Below are 25,242 nucleotides of genomic sequence, written 5' to 3' on the forward strand. Positions count from 1 at the left end.
CCACGGCTGGCCCTGGCGCAGGCGCAGATGAGGCCCCGGGCAGCAGCGTCAGCCAGCAGGTGGCATCTCCAGCTCCAGGCGGGGCCGTGGGGATTGTGGGGGGGGGGGGGTCTAAGGCTGTCATGGTGGCCCGTCAACAGGCTGAGCACAGGAGTCGCGGGTCCCCGGGGGGCAGGAGCACCCTCGGCCCAGGCCACCATCCTCAGTTCCCGTCTGGTTCTGTCCACACCCCACAAGCACCATCACACTCCCCGGGCTGCCTGCTGGCACCACGTGCTCACGGCTGGAGCCGTGGGAACCACCAGCACACACGGTCCCCCGTGGGCCGTCCCAACAGCTGCTTGTGGAAAGCACCCTGGAACCCAGAGCGAATTCGGGGAGCCCGGCACTCAGCATTGCTTGGGCCGAAAAGGCTATGAATCTGCCTCTTCCTAGAAGCCTTTGAAACAATTCACTTAAAAACACCCCCGTGCTTGTGCGACAGCCCCCGGGTGGACCCCTCGAGCCCCTGCCGGGTGGAGGGAGGTGGGCAGACGACAAGCCCCGCTGCTGGGGCTCCATGGCGCCCTGCTCAGGCGGGCGCCGGGGGGGGGTTCCCTCCAACCCTCCCGGGCGCCCAGGAACCCCAGCCCAGTACCGAGGCCTGTTCGGAGACAGGAGGACAGGGTGCCGGGCCACACTAAACCTACAGAAAACTGTGGGAAGAAACCAAATCCATAGGATCCATGGGTTTCCACACTTGGGGACGGTTCCCAAGACATGTGTTAGTGACACCCCTCCCCCAGCCGGCTCAGGCCCCCAAGAGGCCCCTCGCACCACGGGGTCTGTGCCCCACTCCCCGGCTCCGCCTCCTCCTCTCTCTGCCTGGCTCCTGATCAGGCCCAACGTGTAGACAGTGTCAGTGAGCAACAGATGGAGAAATGTATTTCCTAAGAAAGAAGGGGGAGGAAGTGCGAGAGCGAGGCTGCACAGGTCTGTCGTCCGCGATCCCTTTTCCTCCTCGTCTGTTTTGGTGTTTCCTCTCTTTGGTTCAGCCCCACGTCCCCCGCGGGGCGCCGGGGCCGTGCTCCCGCCCGGCCGCGGCCTGAGGAGAGGCGGCCAGCCCTGTGCCCCCGAGGGGCCTCGCCTTCCACCCGTGTCTACTTGTGCTCGTGGCCCTCCGTCATGGCGGCCACCTCGATGGCGGCCGTATGCTCCTCGGGCCCCGAGGCGGCCACGGCGCTCTCGACGGCCCCCGTGGGCACTGTCACGATGGCGCTGCCCCCAGGGGACACCTGGGCCACGTTCTGCAGGGTGGGGCCCAGGCCCGGCAGGGTGAGCAGCTGCAGGGGGCTCACCACCTTGACCACGGTGCTGCCGTCCTGCATGGCGGCTGTGCTCAAGACCGTGAGGCTAGATGCGTCCGGGTGGATCTCCACCGCGCTGGGGAAGGCGGCGCCCGACGAGGCCAGCACCGTGTACCCCCCCAGCAGCGGTGAGGCAGGGGAGCTGGCAGGAGCGGCCTGGGGGGGCGCCTTGCCCAGCACGGGGGAGGGCAGCGCGGACACCACTTTGCCGAGCGGCACGCCGGTCAGCTGGGAGACGGGCACGCCGGGGCTGAGGGCGATCTGGGCAGACTGAGCCAGCACCTGCGAGGCGACGGCCGCCGGCCCGGATGCGGCCCTGGCCAGCCGGGGCCGCTTCGTGGGGGGCGGCAGGGACACGGGGGTCAGCGTCATGAGCACGTTGCTGAGGTGCTGAGACTTGTGCTTCAGTTCCTTGGCCCGACGGCGGTGCTCGTCACACTGCTGCTCCAGGGCTGCGGGCAGAGGGCAGAGGTCACCACGGGGACCGGGGGGCAGAGGTCATTGTGGGGACCGGGGGTGGGCAGAGCTCACCGCAGGGACCGAGGGAGACAGAGGTCACCACGGGGACCGGGGGGCAGAGGTCATTGTGGGGACCGGGGGTCAGAGGTCTCCACAGGGACGGGCGGCAGAGGTCACTGAGGGGACCGAGGGCGGCAGAGTTCACCGCAGGGGCCAGGGGTTAGATGCAGGGACGGAGGCAGGGGGCAGAGCATCACTGCGGGAATGAGGGGGGACGAGGAGGGAGGACAGCATCACTGCGGGGACAGGGTGACAGGGGGACGCCAAGTACCAGTGCGGACCCGAGGAGGGGACAGAGGGCATCAGACCACACACCCCCTGACACAGGGCCTGTGCTGACAGGGCAGTGATGCTCTGTCCCCGTGCCACCCCGTCTCCCACAGGGCCTGAGGGCCTGTGCGGACCGCCCCTCCGAGGAAGCAGAAATGCCATCTCAAAGGTGGCCTCCAAGCTGCCAAACGAGAGGACAGACCTTCCCCGTTCCTACTTTCCTCCTAACCTCTGCAGGTGCGGTCGTGATGCGCTGAGATAAAGGGAGGGAGAAACCACACACGCAGGCGCCGGCTGCACACCCCAGCGCGTACGGATGCTGAGGGGCGCCCGGAGAGGAAAGGGGGCCGTGGGGGCTATGCTGGCTCCTGGTCCCCTCTCCCCCTTTTCTCCCGCACACGGCGGCCAGGGCAGTGCCACACGCAGGCCCCGCGTCACGGCCCCCTGCTCCGCTGCGTGACAGCACCACGCTCCCCCGACCCCTCCCGAGTCCAGACTCTGGCCCCAGTGCTCCCTCGGAGCAGCAGTCCCGCGGGGCTGCGAGCGGGGACGGCCATGGGGTGCGCAGCCCAAGTGCAGGCCCCGCCCCAACGCACCTGCCAGGTCCCGGGCGTACTGCTCCCGCGAGCGGTCCATCTGGCACTTGCGACCCGCCAGCACCTTCTTCACCAGGTCCAGCATGCCGAAGTTCTGCACGATGTTGTTGAGGAGGACGGCATCTTAAAGGGGCGAGCACACACTGAGAACGGGCTCCCCCAGCGGAGAAGCTCCCCGGACGCGCGGCGAGAGCCTGGGAGGCCCGTGGCCCCTGCGCGGCCCCGCTGCTCAGCCACGGCTCAGTGGGGTCCTGCGCCTACGACTCGGCTTCATCCCAGAGGTGCGGCAGGACGGGACAGAGCACCCCAGCACCCCTGCCCCTGCCCAGAGCAGGAGGGAGCCCGGCGGGCGGTGCCCACCGATGCCAGAAAGACGCTGAGCCCCTCACCTCGGAGCTGTAGGGGGGGGTCCTGGACCCGCTGCTGCAGGCCTTTCATGGTCTCCATCAGCTCCTGGTGGAACTCCTGTATGACCTCGTCCAGCAGACCCGCGTCTTTGAGCCCTCGCCAGAAGGAGAACGTGTCATCTGTGGGGGGCGGAGAGGCTCAGCGAGCAGGAAGAACCCACAGAGCAGGCACGGCGGGCTTCTTGCCACAGGCAGGGGCAGAGGGCTGCCGGGGGCCCGGGGGCCGGCGCACACAGGTCCAGACGGGGGCCCGGGCACAGCTCCACCCTCTGTGCTGGCATTTCCTCCAGGAGGCCCCTCGGGCCTGGCCGCACCCCTCCCAGGGCCGCCCGGCACATCCCCACCCCCGCCCACAGGGAGTCCACCCAGAAGGACCCGTACCTCCGATGGCCGTGGTCCAGTCACTGGGATCCTCACAGGTCTCTATGGTGATGGTAGCGGGAGACCCATTCACTGCAACCGAGACACGGCCACCGTGAACCTCGACAGCCAGTGAGCGACCCTCCCAACCCACCATCCACACTGGAGCTCCGCACCAACTTCGGCCCGGCCCACCAACACCGTGCCAGCGCACCAGAGGATTTACGTGCTTCTGCGGTGCACCGGTTTTTAGACTCAAACACACACAAAGAAGAAGTGAGTCTCCGTGACCCCACGGCCAGCTCAGTAATTCCCAACATCACACTCTTCTCGCGGCATTTACAAGCTCCCCAGCACGTGGCCGACGCGAACAGCCACCCAGCCAGGCCCCCTCAGTGAGGAAGGAGGCAGCTGGGCGCGCCGCGGGCCCGGAGCGAGGGCCGGGCCGCCCGCCAGCGGCGTCAGAGGCGAGGCCCACTTCCACAGCCGCGGGTGGAGCGGGACGGGGCGAGCTGGCCGGAGCGGAGGCTCGGAGCCACACGTACCATCAGCCGTGGCAGGAGTGAGCGGAACGTACTCGGCGGACGTGGGGCTGCTCAGGGACACGCGGGCGCCCGAGAGGTCGATCTTGGTGCTGCGGCAGGTGTTGGAGCAGACCCTGTCGTGCTGATAGAAATCCAGCTCCCCCGAGTCCATGATCTTCCTGTGGCAAAGGAGACCGGAGGCGGAGAACACATCCAGGCGCCGGTGTGCACCGCGGGTGCCCAGGGTGCTCCGACCCCCTCCCCTCGCCCCACTCTGGTGTCCTCAGGTCCTGCTGGCAAGGGAGGGGCTGGCCTGGGGGCAGGTCCCAGGACAGGCAGTGGCTGCAGAGTGGCTACCACCGGGCGGGAGGTGGGCGCCACGGAAGCTGCCGACGGGCCTCTCCGATGACCCCAGCCGGCGCTCTGTGCCAGTGAGGGCCAGGAAGCGGACTTCCTGCTGGCAGCACGAGCAGGAAGTCTGTGAGGACCAGGACCGCAGTGGCTGGCGCCCAGAAGGAGAGACAAGGTCCTGGAGGCAGTCATCCCAGAGATGCTGGTCACGGTCACACACGCCTCCGGGATATTCTGCCGCCGGCTGGCCCTGGGGAGCGGGCCCATGGCTAACAGGAGTGCTGAGGACGCCCCCCACACCGACTGTGAGGCAGAGGGGACAGAAAACCGTCCCGGAGCGGCTGGGCCCTCGGTGTGCAGGGAAAGCAGGACGGTGCTGGCTTCTCGCTCTGCACCCCGTTCTCTGCTCTCGCAGGAGGGCACAGGATGTCCCCCGCCTGCCGGGGACAGGCTTCCCAGGGAGGCCCTTCGCTAAGGCCTCTCCGCAGGGCCTGGCTTTACGTCTGGACGTGTCAACTCACCCCCTCCACCCGTGGCCGCCATGTCGCGGGGCCTCCGCACAGTGTACCTGCGCCAGTCTCGGGGCGCACTGTGAACCCACAGGCCCCTCCCCCTCAGCGCTCGTCCAAGGAAACGGCCTGTGGCCACCAAGACCCTTTCCAGAAAGTGGGGGGCCCACCTCATGAGCCCTGCAGGAAGGAGCACAGGGCCAATGCAGGACGCTGAGCGGCAGGCGCGCTCCAGGAGCGCAGGCTAACAGGCCGGCTGGGGCTCCGGCTGGGGCGTCCGCCCAGGCCGCCGCACACGGTGCTTCAAGGGACCGTGTCACTGAGGCCCACGAATGCTCCCCTGGCGGCAAGCGCACACCCAAGGCCAGCACAAAGCTACTCTCCCCGGAACAAGCACGTGAAAGACACAAAGGAGAGCACGCCCTTCAGCAGCAAAGTGACCCAGCCCCGCCACGCCAGACACCGTCACAGACAGCAGCCCTATCTGGACTGGCGCGCAGGAGGGGCCGTGGAGCGAGCCCTGGATGCCAGAGAGAGGTGCCCCTGCCTCATCGGGGGGTGGGTGAGCTCTCACCACCAGAGCAGGAACGTGAAAACATGAAGATCAGGAATCGGTGTCCTCCGTCTTCTCAGAGGGGCATCATCACCAGTTTCACAGGTGAGGGGAAAAGGGCAGAAGGCCATCGGGGACAGGTCACACACATAGGGAGGCCAGCAGAGCGGACACTGGCCTTCACCCCGGCCTGAGAACCGGCCCACGCAAATGAGAGGCAGGCCCCTTGGGACGCTGGCACAGCCGACGGAGAGACTGAGGCACAAACCCCGATCAACTGTCTTCTGGGATTTCATGTCTGTGAAGGAGCTGGGAGCCAGCCCAGACCTTCCTACAAATTCCCGATTAGTCTCGAAGGGAAAAGGAGGTCTGTGAGGAGCAAGCGCACCCCGCACTGACCACCGCCAGCCAGAGACGGGGCGCCAACCCGGCACCCGCCGGCAGCACGACTGGTAGCGTCAGGGACGGGGACGAGACCCCGCAAACCCACCCGCCGCCCATGTCCTGAAAGGACGAGACCCTCGCAAACCCGCCCGCCCATGTCCTGAAAGGACGAGACCCCGCAAACCCACCCGCCCGCCCATGTCCTGAAAGCAACAAGGTTGCAACAGGTGCAGAGAAGGCCCAGGAGACGGAGGTGCGGCCACTGGACACAGGCGTGGTCTGGATGGGACCGTGACCAGGCGGACAGGCCGTGCCAGAAAGGGACAGGTGGCCAGACGGACACACTGCAGGTTCAAGACCCGAGCCCGTGGCCACGCACTCTGAGTTCGGCAGCTGCAGTGGGCGGCGCGGGAGCACACCCTCCAACACGGGGATGCGCAGGGAGGCCGAGCGAGGGCCTCCAAGGCCGGCGCATCTGATGGGGCCGCAGCCAGCAGGGTGCGAGCGGGAGCCGTCCCAAGCACGGTCGGCCCTTGTGTCTAGGACGGGCCTCATCTTAAAGACTCGAAAGCAAACGGAAGGACGCCCGGCACGGCCCGCAGACAGCCGCGGGGGCGGCCGCGCGCCAGCACACACCTGAGCATGATCCCGTTCATGCGGATGGCCCTCTTCCAGTCCTTCAGGGTGGACTTGCCGGCCAGGTGCACGAACTCCTTCGGGCTGATCACGTGCTCGTCATACTGTGGAGGGAAGCACAGCAGGGCTGGGGCGGGACAGCCCGTGACTCCCACTCCTGACCGCTGGCCAGGGCCCAGCCAGTGAGAGGGGTGTGGGACGACCGACGGCCGCAGACTCACTCTTGGTCTGACATCTCGGGTCGACCGGCAGCACCGTCAAGGAGGGAAAGGAATAATTCATGTGACACAAGGCGTGGCCACTGTGCCCCAGGGCTGGCTTCCGGCCCAGAGACACAGACGGTGCCCCGAGCCGGGGAGCGGCGGGGACATGACTTACTCCACTAGTAACACACACACGTGACGTCACGGCGACACAAGACCGCCAGCAGGCTAAGCGGTGACTCAACCCCTTCACCCACCCTGAGACACCCCTCACAGCACACAGCTCGGGCACCAACGCACACTATCTGTTGCAATGTCAGGGCTTGCGGCTGGTTTCCCCAGTGCTGGAGCTCAGATGGCCCGAGAAGCTAAAATACCCTGTTCGGTTGTGTTAAACAAGTAATTACTGGAACCGAAGAATCAGAATGAAAGTGCATTTCCTTAGGAAACAAGCAGGCAGGAGAGAGAGGCGCCTCCCGCCGGGCCCCCGCCGGCTGGGGTCCTCCAGCGCAGCCTGCCAGGGAGCACGGAGTGCCGGGTGCTCAGATCTCCAGCAGACCCAGGGCACTGCGCGTACAAGCAGCCTGGGGATACCGCTGATGGGAGTCCTTTTCCTAACGTCCTGAGCACCCACACACGCTCTCACGGAGTCCGGGAAGCCTCTCGACCGCTCGTCTAGCTGGTCAGGGAAACGGGCTGTGAGCCCAAGCAGCGGAGGCAGAGAACCTGTCTAGCCACTGCCAGATACCCCGCCCCCAGACAGGACGGTCTCTGCCCCTCCTCCAAGGCATGACATCATCTCCCCCTTCCCCTGGGTGTGACATCCGCTCTCCCCCACCCCCAGTAACACCGTCTGGGCCGCAAGGGATCCGTCTCTCCCGCGTCTCACGCTTCACTCCACTGACCTGCCGGCACACGCTGCCTTCCCCCCTTTCCTGCCGCCCTCTGGGCGACCACCACTCTTCGAGTTCCAGAGTTTTCTTATTAGTTGGCACGTCCCACTCCCTTCTCAGGCTGGGTGCTGTGCCTACCTGGGCTGTCGGGAGTCCGGGGCTACGTGACCTCATAGCCGGGGGCCACAGGTTTTACTGGGCAGGAGTCCTCCGGAGACTGTTGTCCAGAGTGCTTTCCCTCTCCAGGAGCACCATGTGGGACAGGCACAGAGCCTGCTCCCAAGCAGCTCTCAGCAGCCAGTGCTGGAGCGCAGGCCCCGCACCCCTGCACGTCTGCTGGCTGGCCTTCCAACACGAGAGCTTTACTTCTTGATGCGAACGCCACGGACACAGCCCCGCGGCCTCTGACTTCACTTCCGTAGTGACCCAGACTCCTGGTGATGACTGCAGCGTCCAACTGCCCGGGACGGAGCCAGCCCTTCCAGCTGCCTCCCACGGCTGTTTGACACGAGGCCGGTCCTTCTGCTCATTCGGTCTGGGGTTTGCTGGGTGTCTTGAACCGTGCACGGTTATCTTCTCTCCGTTATGAACATCCTCAGATCCTACTTCTCTCCTTCCAGAACTCGACTGACATATTAGCCTTTCTCAAGCCTCTACCCCCTCTTCGTCTCTGTGGGTCGTGTTCCAGGTAACTTCACTTCTACCTTCCAGCTCACAAACTACCTCCTCGGCTGGGTCTCACTTGCTATAAATCCTGTCCCTTAAGGGCTCTGTTTTAATTCTATTTTTCATTCCCAGTTTGTTTTCCTAAATATGTTTATGCTTTTCTCATGTCAGCCCTCTCTGATTTCTTGAGAGAAACTAAACATAACGATTTTCTATTCCGTCTCAAAACCCCAAGGCCCGAAGCACTGTGAGCCGGGCGTTGCCTGTGGTCTCTGTGCGGTCCCCTCCCATGTTCAGTGCTTCCGCTTCCTTTACGAGCTGCTTCTCCCTTGAAACTCTGTCTGCTGCCATCACTCAACACCTGGGATTAAGAGGAGCTCTTCCAAAAAGGACGTTTGCTCCGGTCAGATTCCTGGGGGAACTGCCAGCCAGGAGCCGCCTACAACCAGAACCGACTGTACAGCTCCCACACGGGTCGTCCTCCAAAGGGTCCCCCATCCCTCAGTGTTCAGATGGGCGGCAGCAGGCTCCCTGTCCAGGGGCACAGAGTGGGGCTCGGACCCCACTGTTAGTGGTCTGCCCTGACACTGAGGGGACGGACCTCTACAAGGAAGAGCATCCCAGGAGATAACCCCTGCCCTTAAGCACACAGCTCAGGGGAGCCCTGGGCTGCACCTTCTGGCCTCCATCCCTGCAAGGCTGAGCAAGCCGCGGGCAGGCAAAGGCTCTGCAGGCTACAGGTGGTGCCTGGCCTCCCCCCAGCCCAGCTTTACGCGGCCCCTCAGCCTGACTGTTTCAACCATTTCTGCCGGCTTGCAGAGGCTTCCAGAAAATGTTTTAGGAAAGTATCTTCAGCAGCATTTTTGGCTACTTTCAGCACAGAGTGAGTCTGGGTACTTAATCTACCTTGGCAGAAAAGAGAGCACCTCTCCCACTCACCTGACTCATGGCTACTCAGTGAGTCTTTCCAAAGCACAGCCTCATTCAATCCACCACAAGCAGCTCCCAGCTTGCTGACGGCGGCTGCCCCCCCCACGACCAGGGTTACTCCCCCAGCCCCTCCCCAAGGCCACGCTCCGGAAACAAGGAACTGGTACCTCCCGAGCCTTTCCCTGGGCCTCAGCAACAACCCGTCCGTCCCGGAAGGCCCACCCCTCTCTCCTCTCTTCTCCCAAACACGTGCAACCCCCCGTCCGCACCCCCACCCCCGGCTGGCCTCCAGGGTGCCGTGCCACAAGGGCTCCCCTCCCCCGCAGCGGGCACACACGTCCGGGCTGTGCCCGAGCTGGAGCCCCACCTGAACACACTTGACGTTGATGCCCGGGCACACAAACTTCCTCCAGATCAGGTTGGCTCTGCTGTCCCCGCAGGTAATGGGGTACACGATCTCGGCCTCCAGACTCTCCTCCTCTTCAGCCACCTTCACTTCTCACAAGGTGTGGGACAGGAAAAGGGCAAAAACAAAACCAGTTACAACCTTTCCAAGATACTTTCTGCAAAAGCGCGAACAACCAGCCACCAACCAGAAACCAGAAACCAAGACCCAAGAAGGACTAAGACAGGGCGGGGCACTACTCACCAGTCCCGCGTTAGAGGCTCAGGTAAAGCCCCAAAGATCAATTTTAGGAGAACAGAATTACCATAATCCACATTAAATGGTGGTTCAACGGAAGAACCACTTGAGGAAATAGAATCAAGCTTTACCTGAAATGATTCTAGAGAAGCTGCTCTTACTATCGTGAGGGCTCCTGAGGCCGTTAGCCACAGCCGCACCCTGATGGTCTAACCACCCCGGGGAGAGGCTGAGCTGCCCCTGCAGACTCCAGCCAGGCCCCACCTGGGAGGACCTGGGAGGGGCTTGAGCCCATGGGTGGTCCCCCCCTTGCCTGGAAAACCATCCTGCAGGGGCACGGAGTGGGCAGGCAGGCTCCCTACCTAACACGGCCTCCTTGAGCTGTGAGGAGGCTGTGAACGCAGCCGCCGCGGCCGCTGCAGCATTCTCCGTCTCCATGCTGTCCTCCGCCAGCTCACCCCTGGGAGGGAGGAGGGAAGGAGACGTCAGCTCACACAGCACGCGGGGCACCCCCGAGTGCCAGCGCGCCCCCTCTCAGATGCAGCCCACGGTCCCAGCAGTGGCTGTGCAGGTCAGGGACCCTGCGGGGACAGTCACTGCCCTGCTGCTCCCAGCAGGCGTTCCCCTGAGTGTCTCCAGTGCTCATGGCCCCTGACACGTGTGGCCAGCAGGACACGTTTGTGCAAGCAGTGACGCCTCCATGGGAATTTAAATCTCTTCTTTCTTTTAAGATTTTACTTATTGGGCGCCTGAGTGGCTCAGTCGGTTAAGCGACTGCTTTCATCCCAGGTCATGATCCTGGAGTCCCAGGATCGAGTCCCACATTGGGCTCCCAGTTCCACAGGGAGTCTGCTTCTCTCTCTGACCTTCTCCTCGCTCATATTCTCTCTCACAGTCTCTGTCTCAAATAAATAAATTTTTAAAAATTAAAAAAAAAATATTTAAAAAAAATAAATTTAAAAAATGATCAACTGCAAGTCAGCGACCTTAAAAAAAAAAAAAGATTTTACTTATTATTTGAGAGAGAGAGAAAGGGGGCACACAGACAAGCACGGCGGAGGGGCAGGAGAGAAGCAGGTTCCCCACGGAACAGCGAGTCTGATGCCGGACTCGATCACAGGACCCAGAGATCATGACCTGAGCCGAAGGCAGACACTTCACTGACTGAGCCCCCCAGACATCCCTCCTTCTTTCTTTAATAAAGTCTTTTTTAATTCTGGGGCACTTGGGTGGCTCAGTCAGTGAAGCCTCTGATTCGATTTCAGCTCGGGTCATGATCTCAGGGTGGGGAGATCGAGCCCCGTGTCAGGCTCTGCACAGAGCATGGAGCCTGCATGGGATTCTCTCCTTCCCTCTGTCCCTCTCCCCATCCTGCTCACTTGCTTGCGCGTGCTCTGAAACTTAAAAAATTAAAAAATATATATATAAAGTTTTTTATTTCTATTATAATGATCTCACATGGTTATAAAACTATCAGAAAATATAAATGATAGAAAGTGGACAAAAATCACCCACGGCCTAACCTCCCACCAAAATAAATTACATATAAGTCAAATATAAACGTAAAAACTATACCAGAAAAATGTTAAAAGGGGGGAAAAAGAAAAAAAATTTAATGGTTTCAAAGTGGTGAAAGGTTTCCTTAAATAAAACAAAACACAGGGCCCCGGGCAGCTCAGTCAACTGAAAGTTCTACTCTCGGTTTGGGCGCAGGTCGTGATCGTGTTGGGTCCAGGCGCACCAGGGAGCCCACTTGAAGGCCCCTCCCTCTCCCTCAGCCCCTCCCCACCGGCCTGTGCATGCGGGCAGCACTCTCGCTCAAAAACTAATACAAAGCCCAGAAATAAAAGAGATGACAAATTTCCCTTAAAAAAAAAAAAAACAGCAAGGCTCCCCATGCCCCCGTCGGAGAGACGGCCGCATCTTCTGAGGCAGAGCCCGTGGTGCCCCGAGACACGACGGTGGAGGTCGGAGCCAGCGCCTTTGGCGGCACGGAAGGCCTGGGCGCCAGCACTGACCGTAGCTCCGGCGGGACACTGTCGCCACCAGCGACCTCTTGCTGACCTCGACCACGTGGTCCGCGTGCTCCGGTGGGGCTCCACTCACGGCAAATTCCGTGGCGCAGGAAGGGCCGAATGGGAAACTTGTCAGTGGAAAGTCTGCCTCCTCCTTCTAGGAGCGAGGTCCCGCCCACATCGGATGCGGTGACGCCAGCGCTGAGGACGTTGTGGAGTCCACTGGCGTCTCCCCCACCACGGAGAAAGCTAGGGCTTGCTTGAAGGTGGGACCAAGAAGGTCATCATCTCTCACCAACACCCCCGCCCCGCTGAAGTCCCCGTGTTTGGGACGGGCACGAACCGTGAGACATGCAGCAGCTCCCTCAAGACTGCCAGCAAAGCCTCCTGCACCACCAAACACGTGCCCGTCAGGTCAAAGTCACACACGACACAACTTGAGCACCATGGAGGGCCTCGTGGCCAAAGTGCCTGCCGTCACTGCCCCTCCGGGAAGCTGTGGTGTGACGGCCGAGCGGCTGCCCAGAACGTCGTCCCTGCTCTTTCCAGCACCAGCAAGGCTGTAGCCAAGGTCATCCCTGAGCTGGCTGAATGGGAAGCTCACTGGCATGGCCTTCCGTGTGCCCACCGCCAACGTGTCCGCTGCGGATCTGACCAGCCACCCACAGAAAGCTGCCAAACACGATGACGTCAAGAAGGTGGTGAGGCAGGCACGGGCGAGCTCCCTTGAAGGCACCCTGGGCCCCACGGAGGAGCAGCTTGTCCCTGCGACTCTAACAGGGACGTCCGCTCTCCCGCGTCTGGTGCGAGGGCCGGCACGGCTCTCAGTGACCACCGCCGTGCTCTGTCCCTGGTCTGACAGTCGGCCTGACCACAGCTACCGAGTGTGGGCCTGATGGTCCACATGGCCTCCGAGGAGTAAAAGCCCCTGGACCAGCAGCGCCAGCAAGAGGACGAGAGAGACGCTCAGCTCCGGGGACTCCTTGCCCCACTCGGCCTCCTGGGCATTGACTCTCCCGACCTCCGAATGGTTCCCAGACTCCCTGAGGAAGGGGAGGAGCTTGGGGAGCCCAACCTCGTCACGTACCATCAGTGAAGTATGCCGTACCCAGCCAAAAACGAAGAAAATAAAACAATAAAATGAAAGTAAGAACTACCCATGTGGGGGGGGGGATCCCCCACAAACAGTTACTCTAAAAGAAAGAGAACCGGGGAGAGGGGCCGGCACAATAAGGAAGACAGCTTATTTCTAACGTTGCCTAAGGCGTCCTGAGACGACAGGACAGCCCTGAGAACACAGACCAAGACCTAGGGCAGAGACTGGACCCACACCCAGCACACCCAAGCTGCAGCCGTCTCTGGGCCTGGCAGGCGGGGGCAGAAATGCCAGGCAGCAGGGGCTGCTTGCCGATGGCCGCTCCTGTGGTCCCCCGCACCAAAGACAGTGCCAGGCAAGGCCCACTCTCCACGTCTCCGCGGACTTAGTCCACCTGCAGCCGGGTCAGCAGTGAAAGCTGACAAGAAACACAAACTTGGCGTCTGGTCTTTGGGCCCCATGGGGAGTGACTCCTCCGTGAAGAAGAATCGAGCGAGAACATCAGCTCTCCAGGGAGGGCACACACGCAAAGGGCAAGTGTCTTCCCCAGCCAGACCTGGGAAGTGGAAAGGACGATGATGAAACAGGGAGCGAGCCCCTTCACACAGGGGAACCAGGCCGACCCTAAGAACAGTGAGTCAGGAGTGGGACACAGGGAGGCGCCAGCCCAAGACAGCCAGCACCACGGCCCCACCGAGGGGCGTGTGCGCACATGCAGCAAGCCCTCCGGGGGACCACCCTGGGGAAACCCAGCCGTGACCCCACCACGACCAAAGCGCCATCCAGGAAGGCAGACACAGGGGACAGACTGCCCGTGCCTGTGTGCCTGCCCAGCGCACACGCAGCAGGGGACAAATGCCTCGCTGCTTTCAGCAGAAATCAATTAATTGGCATTTGTTTAAACTGCATTTGAAAAATGTCCACTTCACTTAAAGCAAGTGTGGGTAGGAGCTGTTGGCTACCTACAAAATGCTTTCTTCTTCCCGGCCTTGGCCACGCATGCCCATCACCACGGCAAAGCCATGATGGGAGGCAGGCCCAGCGGACTTTCTCAAATGAGGAACCTCCCAAGCTCTCCCCCAAACTCCCAGCCAGAACAGAAATTGGCACCCAGGGGCGCCCTGGTGGGTTAAGCTTCTGCCTTTGGCTCAGGTCATGATCCCAGGGTCCTGGGATCGAGCCCCGCATTGGACTCTCTGCTCAGCGGGGAGCCTGCTTCCTCCTCTCTCTCTGCCTGCCTCTGAGCCTACTTGTGATCTCTCTGTCAAATAAATAAATAACTTAAAAAAAAAAAAAAAGAAAGAAAGAAATCAGCAGCCACAAAGCAGTGAACTGGCTTTTTTTACCACACTCTTTTTTTTAAAACAAACAGCAAGAGCGACTCTCAGCTTCCAACTAGTAGGGCGGTGGGTAAAACTTTTCACAGAACAAGAAGAGAAGGAACTTTAGGCTCTTGGAGATAAAGCTGCCTTGGCTGAAGGCGTGGGGCTCTCCCTCCAGGGAGACGGCACCGGCAGCCTCTCCTTCCCTGTCAGCGGCCGGCCGGCAGCCGTGCCTTGTTGCCCTGGCTCCCGGCTGCGGGAAGCAGCTCCCAGGCCTGCTGCCGGAACCCTGCACCGTGCAGCCGGCCAGGAAGCCGTCCTCAGCAAAGAGCTGCAGCCACTCCAGCTCGTGAGGACAGGCGGGGTCATCCGGCTGCACCAGCGGCACAGGCCTACACTAGAACCACGGCCTGGCCGGCCAGCCTGGCCCCACAAAGCACCAAACTCACAGTGTAGTAGCGCCCTGAGCCCGGGGCCGCCGTGCGGCAAACCCCATGAAGACGCCGTCCCGCAGGTGGGCTGCGGTCACAAAATCCTGGGGGGAAGCAGCTAAGCAGAAAGAGAAGGTAAGCAGGGGTTGGCCGACCACAGGAGCGGCTGCAACAGGCTTGGAACAAGGACCGCGCACCATGTGGCAGAGCGAAAACGGCCACTGCGAGCCACAGTCAGAGAGGAAAGCCCCGAGGGACTCGCGGGAGGCACCCCCAAGGAAAATCGCCGGCCGAGGGCAGAACGCAACAGCCACCTTCCTGGAGTGCAGACAGCAGTGTGTGAAAAAGGGAGACAATCGTCTTGTGGGTGCAGAATTTAAGGAACACGGGGGTGCAACCGCTTCACATCTCCAATTTCCCACCTGGCAAAAGATTTCAAAGTAAGAATTGGCCTCAGGATAAAGACCCAGTCAAGGACCGGCTACGTGGTCCTCTGTTCCAACTGCAGGTTTTCGGGCCACGCCTAGCCAAAGGGCTCCTGAGAATCGCCGGGCACCGTCCCCGGCAGCCAGCCTCCCAAAGCAAGAGAGGGGCCCACCTGGGGCGCCTGGGTGGCTCAGTGGTTAAGGCCTCTGCCTTCGGCTCCGGTCACGATCTCAGGGTCCTGGGATCGAGCCCCGCATCGGGCTCTCTGCTTGGCAGGGAGCCGGCTTCCCCCTCTCTCTCTGCCTGCTTCTCTGCCTACTTGTGATCTCTCTCTGTCAAATAAATAAATAAAATCTTTAAAAAAAAAAAAGAGGGGGCCCACCTTAAGGAGCCCACGATGAACGCAAACAGAGTAGAAGAGATGAAAACGTGTCCGTGTGGAAAAGCGGAGATCACTGAGTACACAAAACCAGAACAAACAGCAGCCCTCACAGCGGGATCCGTCTCCTCTGCGGGACTGCAAGGGAGCGTGCGGGGGTGCTGGGGGCTGCAAACACCTTTCTGGTGCATGGCACTGAACAACGGAAAGGCCGGGAGAAGACAGACTCGTGTGCGTTCGCCTGCGAACAGGGTGCCTGGGAGGGCCCGCTCCAGGGGGCAGGGGGCTGGCGGCAGCCATCTGGGGGGTAACACAACCTGCTTTAACTTTCGCTCATCAGTATTTTCTCAGTTTCTGCCGTGTATTTTGTAGTAATAAATCGTTACTTCCGAGCGCCTGGGTGGCTCAGTTGGTTAAGCGACTGCCTTCAGCTCAGGTCATGATCCTGGAGTCCCGGGATCGAGTCCCACATCGGGCTCCCAGCTCCACGGGGAGTCTGCTTCTCCCGCTGACCTTCTCCTCGTTCATGCTCTCACTGTCTCTCTCTCAAACAAATAAAATGTTTTAAAGTAATAATAAATTGTTACTTTCAATTTTTAAGAGCCTGTTGTAAACTTCCCAGTCACATGACAAACAGGCGAGAAGAGACGCTCCACACCCAGAGGCTTGGGCATCGCTGCCTCTGGAAGCAAGGGTGAGGGATGACCAGGGGAGAACACGGCTGAGGCCGGGAAGGCCCATCCCTGACACTGTGCCAGCCTCGGCCGGCACAACACCCTGGGGGAGAAAGGAGCCTCCCCTGCCCCCAAGGATGGGGCAGGCCCTGCCCTGAGAGGGGAGGAGAGGGGCATGGAGAGAACCCAAGCGTCCTGGACAATGGGACCCCTCCCGCCCCCAGCCCAGCCCCCTGAACACTGACAGCAGACGGTCGCCCTCCAGGAGAGGGTGCAAGCACGAACTGGGCTGAACTGTGTTCCCCCAAATTCTTCTGGTGAGGCCCCAACCCCAACGGGACTCCCCAGTGTGGAGAGAGCCCTTCAGGAAGTAATTCAGGTTAAACGAGGTCATCAGGACTGCGACCTTATGAGAAGCGCACGAGAGGGACCTCTGCCCACCAGGTGCGGGCGCGGCGAGGCTGGTGCCGGACTTCCTGGCCGCCAGTTCCGCGAGCAGGTCCGTGTCTTTGCCGTCAGCTGTCCTGTCTGGGGTACTCTGGTGGGGCAGCAGAGCTGATGAAGACACACGCTGTTGGGGGTCCCACAGCCCGAGGACACCACCCCAGACACGCTTACACTGCCCGCTCCGAATCCTATCAGCCCACGGCAGCAGCCACGGCACCCGGTGCCACTCAGAGGACGCCAGTATGGGGCTGGACATACCCGAGTCCCTCCCTGCCCCGCGGGGGGCGGTAAGGGGGGACCCGGTGAGGCCGGTGTGATCGGGACCGGAGCGGACCGGCCAGAATGGCTGTTGGGGGGCTCCTCACAGCAGCCAGGGCGCCCAACGGAGTGCCCGCTCCTGAGCCGGGAATTAGTCACAGTCTGTCCCAAACCCAGAGCGGGCTCGGGCGCCGCCCACTGGCCTGGCGGGGAGGGGAGGCGCTGGTGTGGTCCCCTGGGAGCCCAGGGGCTCGGCCGGAGCCGCGCCTCCTCCGTCCTGGGCGGGCCGAACAGCACAGCTGCAGAGGAAGGAAGGCAGGAAGCGTCTCTAGGCCCGCGGAGGGGTGCGGCTGCCACAAGGGACCGGGCGGAGGAAGGAAAGCGCAAGCGAGCCCTAGGCCGGCAGTGCAGGCCGGCGCTGAGCCAACCACTCAGAACTTCTATCACATGGGAAACCGCAAGAGCTCGCCCCCGCTGCAGGGACGTGCAGAGGTCGGTGTGAACGTGCCACACACCGCAAAGACGAGAGCGGCAGGAAGACTGCCCCCCGCCTAAATCCCTGTAGACAGGCAGCGCCAGGGGACGCCAGCGCCCTGCCCGGGTGACCTGCTCCTTTATGTCAGCCGTTCTGCCCCACGCGGCGGCCGTTCCATCAGGTCCCAGGTGGACTTTTTTGCCACCCAATATTCTTTTTATTTTTTATTTTTTAAAATTTTTTGAGAGCGGGGGTGGGGAGGGGGCAGAATCTCCACACCCAGTGTGAGCCCGACGCGGGGCTCGACCTCCCCACCCTGAGATCATGGCCTGAGCTGAAGTCAGGAGTCGAAGCCTCCCCTGGCTGAGCCCCCCAGGCTGCCTTGCCGACGAACGGTCTACGTGCGCACTTATTACAAGAGACGAGGGGGAAACGGCTCCCAGCTTCACTCTGAAAAAACAGGCCTCGACTGTCCCTACTGTCCCACTTCGGAAGAGAAACCCCGAGTCTTCAGAAACGAAGACCGCGGGACCACGCCGGCGGGGAGAAGAGACCCAGCGCGCCTTCTCTCTGCTCCGGCCGATGGCCCGTTCCTAGTGCTCCTCCACGCTCTCTACAGACACGGACACGCGAGTCCAGTCTAGGACACTCAAGGAAAATGGGTGCCTGGGGGCTCCGTCAACGAAGCGCCTGCCTTCGTCTCGGGTCATGATCCTGGAGTCCCGAGAGGGAACCCTGCTCCGCGGGCCGTCGGCTGCTCCCTCTGCCCTCCCCCTGCTCGCGCATTTTCTCTCAAATAAATAATCTTAAACAAAACGGGACATTGGAGGAAAAGCAGCTCTGGCGCCCCCAGTCCGTGCGATGCCAGGCCCTCCACGCGCCCGAGCGCCCCCCGACGGAGCCTCACCCGTGAGGGGCCAGGTTGGTCGTCACCAGCACGGTCTTCACCTCCGCGCCGCTGCCGTCCGCCGCGCCGTCGGGCGTCGTGACCACCACCACCTCCTCCATGTGCACACTCACGTCCGGGGTTGCCATGGCTCAGCTGCAGACGACACCGAAACTGGACGGTCACTCCGCCAGGGTCCCGAGCCCTAGAGGAAATCCCAAGGCAGGGCACAGGGTCTCAGGTGGTCTCGGGCTGCCACGGCAGGGCTCCGAGCGCCTCGGCCTTCGGTCCGAGCCCGCTGCTTTCTGAAAACAGCGACGAGAGAAGGACTATTCCAGCACTGGCTCTGGTGAACTTGAAATCATCACAGTCCCCCCATCTTTGCCTTTGTAAGAGCTAAAACCCCTGAACAGAAGACGCGGGGCTGCTGCACGGGGGCCTGAAAATTCAGTGGTCACATAGCAGGGCACAGGACAGGAGACCAGGATCCAAACGACTTCCTCTGCAGGTAGGTCCCTGGTCTCGCTTCAGGAAGCCTGCATCCCAGAACCATGCACAGCGAGCGTCTGGAGACAAGTCCAGGCTCTGGTTGGCAGAAACGAAGGGAAACCCACACATGACCGAAGAGGGGCAAATGCCCTGCTTTTATTACTTTTTTTTTTTACTGGCTCCGCCTTCTAGCAAGCCCTGGTCCCTGCTAAAACCCTGTGATGGTAGTGGCCCAGCTGTCACCAAAAACCGAGGGACTAGAGGCATATTGGTCCAAAGACTGGGGGTCCCACTGCTTTCCGTGCTAACACTCGCCCAAGGGAGACCCAGTGTGGGGGTGTCACGGCACATAGGACACACCAAAGCCGCAGGTTTCTGGACAGAGGACGGGGACCCTGGGCCCAGGGAGTATGTGGGAGACTGTGCAGAGAGAGGAGGCATGGAAGGGATGCCTGGGTTACCCCACAACCATCCGTGTGGGGGTCTGACCCTAAACGGCAAACCAAGGTTTGGAGAACTAACCGCACAGGTCAGTTTCAAAGAGCACCGCGGCGGCTCCAGAGACAGAGCTGGTGTCAGGACCGTGCCCACAGGAAGAGCTCAAAAGCTTCAGCCTGAACCTAACCAGGCTGCCTTCCTGCTCGAACAGAAATGTCTACATTCTGAGATTTAAACAAGACCCAGAGCCTCACAACACGATAATCAAAGCATCCAGAAGAGAATCCAAAATCTTTTGACATAAAAAGCAGGAAAGTCTGGCCAGTTCTCAAAAGAAAAAATTATCAAGAAAAGCCCACTCTGAAATGAATCGTCAGAGACCTTAAAGCAGCTGGTGTACCAGGCTTCAGGGAGGAAGCCAGGTACTCTTGAAACAAGTGGAGAGATAAAATGTCTCAACACAGGGACAGGACTTTCAGCCAAACGGAGATCTGAGAATTAAACAGAAAAAGTTACAGCGCACATGGGTGGCTCAGTGGGTTAAGCCGCTGCCTTCGGCTCAGGTCATGATCTCAGGGTCCTGGGATTGAGCCCCGCATCAGGCTCTCTGCTCGGGAGGGAGCCTGCTTCCTTCTCTCTCTGCCTACTTGTGATCTCTGCCTCTGTCAAATAAATAAATACAATCTTAAATAAAGAAAAAGTTGTAACAGAAATAAAAAACTCACTGGATGGGCTCCCTATCGGAATGGAGATGGGAGAAGGTGGCAGTACAGTAATGAAATGAACACAGGTTAGCACAAATTATCCGCATCGAACAACAGAAAAATGGGGCAAAACCAAAATGAACAGAGCTTAGGGAATGTGGAAGAATGTAAAAATTGGACATTGTATCACTGGAGTCCCGGAAGGAAAGAAGTGTGAAGCTAAAAACATTTTTTTGAAGAAATCATAGCTGACCGCTTCCCAAATCTAGTGAAAGGTTAAAACTTACAGACCCAAGAAGCGAGCAAACCTCCCTCAGACAGAACCTCAAAGAATCATGCCCAGATCATGACCAAACTGCTGAAAACCAAAGACAAAAGGAAAAGCATTTTGAAAGCAGCCAGCCAAATGGAACCAACCATGGGCTGGAGAACCACGTCCACAGGGCCCAGAGCCATGGCCAGACAGCAGCGGGCCAGAGGGCAGGGACCGCAGGGACGTGCCGAAGGGGAAGAGCTGCCCCCCGCCCCCCAGCATCTACAAGACTGAACAGACCCTACAGGAATAAAGGCAGAATGAAGACATGTTCAGGTGAAGAAAAAGTCAAAGGACTGGTCACAGGGAGACCTGCTCCAAAGGGGTATTACTCTGACAGAAAGGAGAGGACCGCAGACCTGTGAAATGGGACGAACCAAGAGCAGCCACAGCGGTGAGTTTCTGGGTAAACGCACACGAAACCGTTTTCCTCTTACATCTTTACACAACAGCCTGCAAGCAACAGTCCTAGCCTGTCTGGTAGAGTTTCCAAGGCGGACAGACCAGCCACGTGCGCCCAGAGCCGGGCTGGTGCAGGGGGCCCCAGGCCGCTTCCCTGCCCCACCCCAGCTGCAGAGTGCTGTTCTGAGCCCACTGGGAATGACTGAGTCCTTCAAAGGTTCCACAGGATGTAGTAAAGTTCAGGGATAAAAATAAGTGGGCTTGCAGCAACGTCCACGAGAGCCAAACTATGGAAAGAACTAGATGTCCATCAACAGATGAGTGGACAAAGAAGAAGTGGTATATATACACAATGGAATACTATGCAGCCATCAAAAGAAATGAAATCTTGCCCTTTGCGACGACGTGGATGGAACAAGAGGGTATCATGCTTAGTGAAATACGTCAATCGGAGAAAGATAACTATCATATGATCTCCCTGATGTGAGGATGTGGAGATGTAACATGGGGGGTCAGGGGGATAGGAGAAGAATAAATGAAACAAGATGGGATTGGGAGGGAGACAAACCATAAATGACTCTTAATCTCACAAAACAAACTGGGGGTTGCTGGGGGAAGGGGGTTGGGAGAGGGGGAGGGGGTTATGGACATTGGGGAGGGTGTGTGCTGTGGTGAGTGCTGTGAAGTGTGTAAACCTGGTGATTCACAGACCTGTACCCCTGGGGATAAAAATACACTATATGTTTTTTATAAAAAAATAAGTGGGCTCTAAAGACTGAAAAAGACACGCAGGAACATTAACCACAGCTTGCTAAGTGAACACCACCCGTCCGCGAGGCCGACTGTGGGCCCGGGGAGGACTGGTCGCAAGGCCAGAGGGGGAGCGGCGTGAAGAGGTGGGCACAGGGGGCTTTAGGATGGTGACAGGACGCTGGAAGTTGCTGCCACGGTGGCTATTTGACACCATACATTTGCCAAAACCCCACAGAACGTAAACCACAGACGTATGGTAGTTGTGACATGTGTAGGCTCGTCCTCGGTCAGACGTGCACCATCATGGCAGGGAGATGCTGATGGCGGGAGAGACCATGTCCTGGGCCACACAGTCCTGGGGCAGGACCTCCAGGTCTGACAGCTGTCTTCAGCCGCCTTTAACCAGAAAAGCTGCAACAACGAATTCACAGACATGCACAGATTTCCTGCCCATTTCTAAAATATAGCTTTTGTGTTCTAGGTCTAAGCTTTGAAACCAAGCCCTTTAAACAAACATGCATAAAAGTCTGCTTCAAAATGGCACTTAAGGGGCGCCTGGGTGGCTCAGTGGGTTAAGCCGCTGCCTTCGGCTCAGGTCATGATCTCAGGGTCCTGGGATCGAGTCCTGTATCGGGCTCTCTGCTCAGCAGGGAGCCTGCTTCCCTCCCTCTCTCTCTCTCTCTCTCTCTGCCTGCCTCTCTATCTACTTGTGATCTCTGTCTGTCAAATAAATAAAATCTTTAAAAAAAAAAAATGGCACTTAAGGGGCGCCTGGCCAGCTCCACGGGTGGGGCACACAACTCCCGATCTCAGGATTTTGAGTTTGAGCCACACAGAGGGTAAGGAATAAACTCTTGGGGCACCTGGGTGGCTCAGTGGGTTAAGCTTCTGCCTTCGGCTCAGGTCATGATCTCAGGGTCCTGGGATCGAGCCCCGCATCAGGCTCTCTGCTCAGCGGGGAGCCTGCTTCCTCCTGTCTCTCTGCCTGCCTCTCTGCCTACTTGTGATCTCTCTGTCAAATAAATAAAATAAAATCTTTAAAAAAAAAAAAAGAACACAGCCGGCGTCGCCGCAGTGGCCCACGGCACCATTTCTTGGATCGTCTCAGGATTTCAGAACTTTTGAATCAGTTGCCAACTCTGTCCACGTTCACAGGGTTCACGTAAAAAAGGTCCAGATTCCCAGCTTCTCTCGCCGCCCGAGGCGACCCCACCGGTCCTTCCTGCGTCCGGGGGACGGTCTGGGCTGCAGCTGCCCTGCCAGGCACCCGGTCCGCGCCCCGGGCTCGGGGAGCGCCGGCCAGTGGCCTCCGTTCTCAGCCCGGGCCTGAAACGGGCTGTGATGTCGCGCCGCGGACCTGAACGCGGTTCACAGGCTCAGACTCTCGCGAACACCTCCCGCGGGGGTTCGCGTCCCCGAGTCCGTCGCCCTCCCAGGGGCCCCGCATCAGAGCCGCCTGCGAAGCACCGACTCTGCCCGGCGTGCGCCGCGGCGGCTCGCCCGCAGGCCCGGAGGAGCGGGTCCCAGGCGAGCTCCGCGCTCCCGTGGGCGGCCGCGCCATGGAAGCCGCGCGCGCAGGAGGGCCCGGGAGCACGTGGCAGAGGCCGACGGAGCAGCGCCTGGGGCCAGCGCGCTCGGGGACAGGCCGCACGCGGGCAGACGCTAACGCACTCCGCTCGCACGAGGGCCCAGGCACGGCCCGGGGAGCCCCGCACAGCACCGCTGGGGCCGACGCCGCGGCGTCCGCTTAGACTGCGCGGGAAGGTACAGGCCTTCGGGCCACGCGCCGCCTCCCGGGAGCCGAGGGCGGGGCGGCCGAGCGGAAGGACGCCCCGCGGGCGCCGCCGCACACTCGCCCACGCGTGCACGGGAAGCGGCTGCGGCGGCTCCGTTTCCGCGGGCGAGTCCGCCGCGCCGACCGGGCAGCCGCGAGTCCCAGCAGGCGCCCGGGGCCCCGCCTGCGCAGTCCGGCCGACGCGTCTGCGTCCGCGGGCCCCGAAGACGGCCTGCTCGGGCTCCCCGGGCGGCGGGAGAGCGGGATCCGCGGGGACGGGGCTGCCACCGGGCGGGGGCAGAGCGGGGGCGTCCCCACGGGCCCACGCGGTCCCCACACGGTCCCCACGCGGCCGCGCTCCGCGCCCAGCCCCAGGGCCATCCCCACCGCCCCCAGCCGCGCGCCCGCCGCCGCCTTCCGGCAAGATGGAGGCGGACGACGCCGCCTGACGCGGGCCCGTGACGCCCGTGACGCCCGTGACGCCCGCCGCGCGCCGCCGCCCCTCCCCCGCTCCCCTCCCCCCGCCGTAACGTCCTGACGCTCCGCAGGGACCCCTGACTGGACGGCGGCGCGCGGCGGAGCGAGAGGCCTCGCCGCGGGGGGGCTGCGGGCGCTTACCTGGGCCGCGGCCGGGCCTGCGCGGGCGCCGGCGGGCGGGCGGCGGCGACGGCGTCAGGCGGGAGGCGGCGGCGGCGGCCGCGGGGTCCGCTCCTTGTTGGGGATTCGGCGGCGGCGGCGGCGGCGGCGGCGGCAGCCCGGGCGCGCGCTTCCTAGTGACGCAGGCGGCGGGGCCGCGCACGCAGGGCGGGGGCGGGCCCGGAGACTTATTTGGCGCTCCTTGGGAAGACCATGCAACGCCGAGAAATAAGGCCCGGCGGGCCCCGGCGCGCGTGCGCGGGGGTCGGGGCGGGGCCCGGGGCGGCCGCGGCCGCACCCTCGCCGGGCCCCGCCCACTCAGCCGCCGGACGGGGAACTTCGCGCGCCGCGGCGGTTCGGGGCGACTCTTTGAAGGACGGGGGGAGGGGACTGTGTGCGAACCGGGCCGCCGGTCCTCCGAAGCGTGTGACGGGTGCGCACCCAGAGACGGCTCCGGAAGAGCAGCTGTCTGGTCCGGTCCTGCGGCCGGGGGCTCATCCTCGCTGGAGTTAAGTCGGGGTCAGCTCCTCCGCCCCCGCCAGCGGTCGGAGACCCCGGAGGGGGGCCCGGAGCTCTGAACGCCGCGCGCCCCGCCCCTCGCGCGACTTTTAATTACGGGTCAAGCCCTCGCGCTCCCGGCAGTAGGAAGGGGCGCGTCCCTCGGGGGTGCGGAGCGCCCTCGGCTTGGGAGCCGCTGGAGCCGCCCCTGCTGCTCGACGGAAGGTGCGCTGGAGGCCGCACGGGGCTGCTTGTGGACCTTCGTCCGCCCGGTCTGCGGCCCTGGCCTGAGGACCGGGGGCCGGGCACAGCCCCGGGTCCGCCTGTGCGGGGTCTCCCTCCCTGCGCGGCCGTGGGGCGCGCTCCGATCGGGGCCGGCGCGCCGGAGCTCGTCCGCCGCGCGCCCCGGGTGGGGCCCGGGGAAGCGGAGGACCGAGCCGGGAACCGGGGTTCACGCTCGAGCAGGAAGATCGCTTCCCAGGCGGACTCACCGCACGGATGGTAGAGCGCGTTCTGTTTCCGGTCACTTGGCGTGGACTTGGGCCAGAGATGGGAAGAGATTAAACTGTTCTTTTTAAGGTTGGACTGTGGGGCGCCTGGGTGGCTTCGTCCGTTAAGCGTGTGACTTTAGCTTAGGGCGCGATCCCAGGGTCCTGGAATGAAGCCCCGGCGTGGGCTGCCTGCTCGGCGGGGAGCCTGCTTCTCCCTCTCCGTGGCCCCTCCTCTCTTTCCCTCCAACAAGTGAATAAAATGTTTTAAAAAGATTAAACTGAGCATATGTCAGTGCTGCTGTTTTACTGCCTGGTGAATACGAGAATGGCTGTGCGTGCCCGTGTCTCTACTTGTCGTTTATCTTATGTTCTTCAGATGATGCCCATAGAGTCGAAAGGACAGGGCCCAGAAGGGCACCGGTGGCACAAAAGGGTGCGCACAACCCACCGTGTCTGCACGCGTCTGCACAGCTGCCTTCCGCTGTGGCCCCCAGTCCCGGAATCCGGGGCCCCGACTACCTGGTCTCTGTTTGCAGTGCTGTGTG

General features: G+C 61.5%; 1 protein-coding gene across 2 annotated transcripts; it reads right to left on the reverse strand.

Moving 5' to 3' along the window:
• Positions 1–1,136: 1,136 nt before the first annotated feature.
• On the reverse strand, positions 1,137–25,063 carry GMEB2 (glucocorticoid modulatory element binding protein 2). Of its 2 annotated transcripts, XM_045980654.1 has the most exons (10): positions 23,691–25,063; positions 18,221–18,404; positions 10,153–10,250; positions 9,515–9,642; positions 6,456–6,559; positions 4,044–4,201; positions 3,520–3,591; positions 3,121–3,258; positions 2,732–2,854; positions 1,137–1,798 (listed from the first exon to the last, which is right to left on the reverse strand). In XM_045980654.1, the coding sequence occupies exons 2-10, from the start codon at positions 18,346–18,348 to the stop codon at positions 1,140–1,142; spliced, it is 1,608 nt and encodes a 535-aa protein (XP_045836610.1). In that variant the 5' UTR covers positions 18,349–18,404; positions 23,691–25,063; the 3' UTR covers positions 1,137–1,139. The 2 variants fall into 2 exon arrangements, with proteins under 2 accessions (XP_045836610.1, XP_045836609.1); XM_045980653.1 differs by lacking the exon at positions 23,691–25,063 and having other exon boundaries at positions 18,221–20,934.
• Between the last annotated feature and the right edge of the window lie 179 nt (positions 25,064–25,242).

Source organism: Meles meles, chromosome 16 (genome assembly GCF_922984935.1).
Source record: "Meles meles chromosome 16, mMelMel3.1 paternal haplotype, whole genome shotgun sequence".
NCBI lineage: Eukaryota > Metazoa > Chordata > Mammalia > Carnivora > Mustelidae > Meles > Meles meles.

Excerpts from the sequence above, each read along its gene's own strand:
- GMEB2 (XM_045980654.1), bottom strand. The coding sequence starts at position 18,348 with ATGGCAACCCCGGACGTGAGTGTGCACATGGAGGAGGTGGTGGTGGTC. Across the intron at positions 4,202-6,455 it reads ATGAACGGGATCATGCTCAG|GAAGATCATGGACTCGGGGG; the intron begins GTGTGTGCTGGC and ends CCTTTGCCACAG. Across the intron at positions 3,592-4,043 it reads CACTCCTGCCACGGCTGATG|TGAATGGGTCTCCCGCTACC; the intron begins GTACGTGTGGCT and ends TCTCGGTTGCAG.